General features: G+C 25.7%; 1 protein-coding gene across 1 annotated transcript; it reads right to left on the bottom strand.

Moving 5' to 3' along the window:
• Nucleotides 1-3,854: 3,854 nt before the first annotated feature.
• On the bottom strand, nucleotides 3,855-4,969 carry LOC137822945 (stress-response A/B barrel domain-containing protein HS1). Its single transcript, XM_068627978.2, has 2 exons — nucleotides 4,750-4,969; nucleotides 3,855-4,208 (listed from the first exon to the last, which is right to left on the bottom strand). Exons 1-2 carry the CDS (start codon nucleotides 4,887-4,889, stop codon nucleotides 4,004-4,006), a joined length of 345 nt encoding a protein of 114 aa, XP_068484079.2. The 5' UTR covers nucleotides 4,890-4,969; the 3' UTR covers nucleotides 3,855-4,003.
• Between the last annotated feature and the right edge of the window lie 2,794 nt (nucleotides 4,970-7,763).

Below are 7,763 nucleotides of genomic sequence, written 5' to 3'. Positions count from 1 at the left end.
TCAGTAGTTTAAGGTTGTCTGAATTTTAATAATAAATATTTTCATAATTAGTCAAATTAACTCATTACAAAATTTTATTCAATAAAATACTTAAAATTTATATTATTTAATATTTACTCGTTTGTTAGAATCATGTTACTTTGTATTACATCGTAAAAATTTGTGTATCTCCACATAAAAAAAAAATTAAAAGAAATATGTAATTAAGTTTTAACTCTATCATAAATTTAAATATTTAACAGCTTAATTAAGTATTAAATCTCTCCTAAAATTAAGTATTTTCAATTGAGTAAAATAACTATTTTATTTTACAATCTGAAATTAAAAAAAAAATCACAAATTAAACGATAAAAAAAAGTTTTAAAATTCCAATTATTTTATCAAGCATAGTTGTTTCTTGTTAAGATTACAAATCAAACTCCAATTGATAACAATTGACCACACATACTCAACCAAAATGTAAAGATTTTTTAGGACAGTCGGTAAAACACAAATTTTGAATAAAAGTTAAATAGAATACATTTATGATAAACTTAAAATTTAATTAAATTAATATTCTTTATTTTTTATATAGAAATATATGTCAATACTATTGAAATACTTATTATTCAACATTTTTCATATCCTTATTATTCAAGATTATTTTGCTGAGTTTTTAAAATAAAGTTTTAAAACTTTAGAAAACTTATTTGTAATATAAAGTTATAGTTTCAAAATTTTAGAGAATTTAGTTATAAAATATATTAAAACTATGTAATTTTTAATTATTTATTTATAGATAGATTTAGTTATATTTATTTATTGAAGTTTTGAAAAATCTAGAGTGTTTTTTATTGAGATTCTACAATAAATCTTTAAAATTTAACGAAGGTTCAAAAACTTTTGTTATTTTGCTGAGAATTTAGAAAAAACCTTTGGAATTTAACGAAAGTTTAAATAACCTTTGTTATTTTGCTAAGGTTTTATAATAAACTTTTGGAATTTAACAAAGGTTAAAAAAAGCATATGTTATTTTGTTGAGATTTTAAAATAAATCTTTGAAATTTAAGGAAAGTGGAAAAACCTCCGTTATTTTGCTAAGGTTTTAAAATAAACTTATGAAATTTAACGAAGGTTAAAAAAACCTCTATTATTTGCTGAGGTTTTTGGATAATCTTTAGAACTTAAGAAAAGTTAAAAAAACATCCGTTAATTAAATCAATTTCTATAGTTATATCAACCTTTGCTATTTTTTTTGTCCGTTATCTTTCAAAGATTATTCACTTCAGCCCTATGAGGTGGAAGAGGGCATGAACAATGTTAATTAAGCTTGAAGGAATTTAGATTAGGTTCGGTAAGTGAGAATAAAATTTTGAGGGGTAAGTGAGAATAAAATTTTGAGGGGAATGTTAAAAAATATGTAAATTAATTTTATAATATAATTAATGTATAATAAATTTTGGATATTGAATTTAAATATTATTTAATAATATAAATAGATTTATTGGTTAATATGAGAGGATATATATATATATATATATATATATTATATCTTACAAAAAATTAATCTCATTGAAGATTAGAAAATATTAACAAAATAGGATTTTATCTTTATAAATGTTGTCTCGCCCAAGTTGATCATTGAGAAAGAGTATAACAAAAAACAATTAAAAGAAAAAAATTGAGAAAAGGTGATGAATGAAACTACTCACATAAAATGTCTCATGTATCATAGATTAAGATAATTCATTCTATCTATTATAATACAATGTATTATATGTGATATAGATATGCATTATTGTTACTAGTGGAAACATAGACGCAATAAGGTGTTTATCCGCATTTTCCTTTTTGCTCAACTTTTATGATGATAGAAATTTAACATACATACATAAATAATTTTGGATAAGTCGAAAGAAAAACAAAAAAATAATATGTAAAAAAATGATAAATTGACTAATCAACCTCTTTTTTCTTCTCCTCTTCTTGTTTGAGTTTATCTTCTTCTTCAAGTTTTTTCTCTTCTTCCATCGGTGTTTTTGGGATTGGAGAGTGTGATAACATTCACGTAAGGTTAGGATTCACTTAATGGTAAATACAAAAGAATGATGGTTTTACCCAAAAATAGAGTTGCTTAAAAGAGTGGAGAGAGTGATTAGAAATTAAGGTTATTTTATTTGATATGTGAGATTTGGTGTGAGAATGCTCTCTCTTTCTTTTTGTTGTTATATTAAAATAAGAAATTAAAGAAAGAATAAGGAATCAGTTTGCATATAAAAAATGTCTCTTAACATTAATTTAAAAAATTAAAAAATAATTTTATTTTTGAAGTAATTAATTTAAAATGACAAAATATTTCATTATACTAATAAAGTGAGATATATTAAATAAGAATATGTAGAAAAATGGCTATGAAAAAGAATCTTTCCTATTTGATTAGTTTATGCTTTGATTTTACATGAAAAATGATAATTTCACCATCTTTAAAATTATATGTAATTATTGATGTGATGAGTTTAAAATTAAATAATATAAAAAATATTAAAATAATAGTATTATAAATTATAATGTGATTATATAAAAAAAATGTGATTTTGAATGTATAATTATCCATTTTACACATAACCGAGGGTTATATATGCAATTGACAACAGTCAAAATGGCAATGAGTTGATGCAGATTTGTCAACCAATGCAGACTACCTGGCTATCATAGGTGCAGCTGCAACCCAAAGGAGAAACAATAATATAAAAACACATCCAGCACACTAAGACAAGGAAAAAAGTCACATTTTGGTGATTGAATTGTTTTATGATCAGGGTGTAACACTGGGTGCTTTTCAAACATCAATGAAGTTTAGCAGAAACTATAGAAGGTACATACATGAAGACTGATGGGCACATTGGAAGGGTGCAGGATGTGCAAATGGTCACGGGTCCATAGCAAATGTGTCTTATAATCTTTGTATGTCTGAGGACTTTGGGGATGCATTGGCTGCACTGCATAAAGAAGGGAAGAGACTGGTTGATGCAACTGATTTGCATAAAATATGTCTGCATAATTGTTGTATATCTATGGAATTTGGTCTGAGGGGTGGGGAATTTTGGCTGAGGATTTTTTTTACCCAGCTCAAAGCTTATTTAACTTCATAGAGATTTTGATTAACTTCACTTTGTTCTAATCTTCTGATTTGATAATTGTTTTAGTGTTAGTGATGTAGTTGAGAAGGACAACAAAATTGAGAAACTAGAAAAACAAAAACAAATTTATTGATATAGTGCTGCATAATTTGGAGTAATATTTATTACTTTTAATTTTATTTCCTTTGTCTTTTTTCATTTTTCCAATTGATCTCCTTGACGTCTTTCTATATATATTTTAAAAAGATACTATTAAGTGCATTTCACTTGGGAAGAGTGTATGGCAATAAATACAACATTTAATGTGAATGGTCCTTTAATCGTGGTTTTGCATTTGTGCATGCTGAAGAAATATAAAGGTAAGTTTATTGAGAGTAGTTACATTTTCTTCAAGAGGCCCATAGAGAAATCAAATATATATATAGTCAAGAGTAAACTTTACTATACCAAGTCATTTTAATGAGATTAACTTATATTTAAATTTCATTTTTATAAATTAGTATTATAACTTTTTCTAATCAAAGTCGTTAAACCTTTTTTATATATCAATTATTATTATTATTTTAGTCCTCGGATTAAGAAAGTATGTTGAATAATCGATATCAACTAAAGATAATAACATAAATAAATGCAAATCATCTCTTCACATGCCACTTTTAGGTTCAGTATAGTAAAGTGTTGAAAACAGTGTTTGAATAGATATTATTGGTGCAGAAATATAAATGAAAATGTGAATAGAAGGTTAAAAAAGTAAGTTGATATATTTGAGAATTGTGATGAGATGAAGATAAGACAGAACAAGGACAAATGATGAATATTGTAGTGCATAGAAATACAGAACAATACTATTTATTCTGATAGCTAGGGTTTAAGCAAAGCAGGCATTACTTCTGAAGGTTAACAATGGTAGGTTGATAGGTAATGACAAGCAGTTTCTCAGTGCAGGAAAGGAGCAGTTTCTCAAATACAGCATGATCAGGATGATCTTCATACTCCTGAACACCTTCTATGTTGTCAAAGGTTGATTCAAAGATATGAGTGTAACCTTCATGCAGGTGCAAGTTAACTTTGGCACTATCATCTTTCCCCCTACCAGACAAATATCAGCATCAACATAAGTCATTTATTAAAGAAATAATAAATTATCAAATTATATAAATTATATGTAATTATTGTTATGCAAATTAATTTAATAATGATAGAATTTCATAATAAGTAGATTCTTATCTAATTAGATTGTAATTTGGAGAGATATATTTTCTATACATTATGTAAACACAGATAGGAAAATAAAAACATTTTTTTTTTCTTACATACAATTTTCTTATACATCTTCTTTTTCTTACACACAAATTTCTTATTATATGGTATCAAAACCATTTTGAGTCTATCCTAATGAGTATTTGTTATATTTATCAGGTCACCCGCTATCGGATCGTTATATGTTATATCACGCACGAGTTGTCACTTTCATCGTGAGGGGTGTGTTGGATATTCCACATCGACTAGAGATGAAGACATTTCATTGTATATAAGTAGATGCAAACCTCAACCTTATAAAGTTGAGTTAGGCTTAAAGTTCACTTCGTAATAAGAATATATGAAGTTGATATGAGAATAAAAAATTTACCAGTGGAATGAGTTCATGGCAGAGATGACATCCACTAGCTTGGCATATTCGGTTATGGCCTCTTCAATCTTCTCTGGGGTGGCCTCCTCCTTGAACTTTGCCAACACTATAAGTCTCACTTCTCTCTTTGCTTCTGCCATTTCTTCTGTTCATTCACACCAACATCATTGCCCCTTTCACCCTTATATACCCATCTCAACACAGTTCAAAACACATGTCTTTCATTCTTAAAGATAAAACCTTGCCATAAATATCGCTGAGGCACACACTGTTAATACAAATATTAAATGATGCTAGCTGTATACGTATTCCTTCTCATGTTTTATATTTATAAACTAGATCTTAACCCGTGGAACGCACGGCAATATTTTAAATATTTCATATTTAAATAATAATATTATAATTTTAAATAATAAATAAATTACATATATTAAAATAGAATATTAGTTATACAATAATTTATAAGTTCAAATTAAATCATATATAAGATACGTACAATTGTTATATTAAAAACAAAATAAAAAATTAATTAATATTTTTAAATACTTAGAACACGATAAAATGAAATGAAGAATAGTTAACGGCACTGTCATATTTTATAAATTATAAACTTAATTTGTAATAATATAATATTAAAGAAGTAAAGAAAAATAATGTTAAATATTTTACATTTAATATTGTATTGAATATGTTATATTATAATTATAAATCAAAATTACATCAATTATTAATTAAATAATTTAAATATAGATAAAATCTAAAACAAAATTATTATGATTTATACTGTATGATTGTAGGGTCTCTTTTACCAATATCACCTTTTTTATTTAAACACTCTTGATAGCAAATGAGCTCCTTGAATGATTAGTTGATTAGTTGTTTTTATATATGTATGTTTAATTCTTTTCATAGTTCCAAAAATAAAGTATAAGGAATCTTTTAGATAGAACATGAGATAAGGAATCTTTTAGATACAACATGAGATAGTAACGAAGAAAGTAATTTTAAAAATCATATATTAATATAGTTGTCTTATACATGTTAACTACATAGAAAATGGTAAACACGTTGTTTCAAAAACAACAAGTCATAACTTTATATGATCGTATATGTATGCATAATTTTGGAAAACATTGTATGCTGACTTTTTAAGTAAGGCCTTTAAATGCGCATTATGATTTATGTAATTATTAAATCATGAAAGTATTATTGTTCATATAAGTCAAGTAGGAGATTGTTAGAAATTATGTAAATTAATCTCTTTAATGTGACTCACATGAAATAGAGTTTAGGCTTTAGGTTTGAATGTGATTTAATAATAATAATAAAAATAAAAAGGCTCATTGGTTAATATATATATATACATATATATATATATATATACATGATACCTAATGAAAATCTAATCTGATGGAAATTAGGAAAATAGAAATGGAGTTCTGTCTTTACAAATAAAGTTATCTCACAGTTGGTCATCAAGAAAATGTGTGACAAGAATAGAATTGCGATATTGGAAAAATGGAGATAAAGAAACTGCTCACTTAGAAACTCCTAGAAGTGGACAAAAAATCTAGTTGGATAAACTGCTCTACTTTTTGCACTGGTCTGATCCACTAAAGATCTATATATTTCAACCCAGTTTTTATCTGATCTGTATTTTATATATTTTTTAGATCAGATCTCCATTTTGTTTATACAGATTTTAGAAAAATCTGAATTTCCAAATTTTAAACTTCTAAGCTCTCTCTCCACGACCTCGGCGCGTATGGAATACTTAATTGGATACGGGGAACAACGAATATTGAGTGCACTGGAACGAGACGAAATGTCAATTTGAGGGCAATCTACATTTGACATTTGCATTTGACATGCTACTAATAATGAGAAAAATAAACTTTTTGGATTTCAGAATTTGAGATGGAAATGTACTTTTGAAACATAGTTCAAAAGAAAAAGATTAATTTTTATTTAATTAAAAATAGAAAAATTAATTTCAAATTGTGAAACTCGAAAAATTAATTTTGAGTTTGAAATATATTTTTATAAGATTAATTACAAATTAATTACACTACTATAAAATTAATTACAAATTGTATAATTTAAAATATTAATTACAGATTATATAATTTAAAATATAGTTTTAGATTATACAATTAAAAATTGAATGATTGAAAATATATTTAAAGTTAATAATTAATTTTCTCAGTTTGACACTGCTAGAATACATCATTTATTTTTTTAACTTTTTCATGACATGAAAGGATAATTTTTATATTTCTGAGAGAGTGCATGGAGGTGTATGAAAAAAATTGATACTAACTTACATTAAGAAAAACTATTCTTTTATCATCAATTTAATTGGTTTGGGTTGAAAGTAACTTAGAAATCAACCCAACTTTTATACACTAGATTTGGTTTATATAATGCTACCTCATTCATATTATCCCAATTCAATCAATTCAAACTTCTTTTATAAAATTATAGATCTGGATTTAAAATCCAATCCAAATATTTGAATTTAAATTTATAAAAATCTAAATTATTTTTATAAAAAAAATATAAATCTAGATTTAAAATCTGATCCAAATATTTGGGTCCACCTTTAAAAACTCACATGAATCAAGTACATATTTTCTTCTTAATTGAATATAAAGCACGTGAAAATTACAATTTGATAAGATTTCATAAGAACATTATTATATGCATTCATCGTGTTTTACTTTTACAACCCTCACATTTCTTTCCACCGCTCCTCACCCTCTCTTTTATCTTGATCCAGAGGGGTGCACCCTCTCATTCGTCCTCAAATACATTGCACCCCAATCTAAAGAGTGTGCGAAAGCTAGTAAAGAGGGAAAACCACTTGCAATAAAAAGAAAAAAAAAATATCAAATGATGTTTTAATTTATTGTGAAAGCTAAGAATTGTAGTTGATTGATTGCAAGAGAAAACAAGTGAATGAGTGAGCACATATCTCCAAAAGAAAAATAAAGCGCGTCAGAGAAGTTAATGTT

Source organism: Phaseolus vulgaris, chromosome 9 (genome assembly GCF_051622355.1).
Source record: "Phaseolus vulgaris cultivar YP4 chromosome 9, ASM5162235v1, whole genome shotgun sequence".
Taxonomy (NCBI): Eukaryota; Viridiplantae; Streptophyta; class Magnoliopsida; order Fabales; family Fabaceae; genus Phaseolus; species Phaseolus vulgaris.
This window is presented reverse-complemented; position numbering and strand designations above follow the sequence as displayed.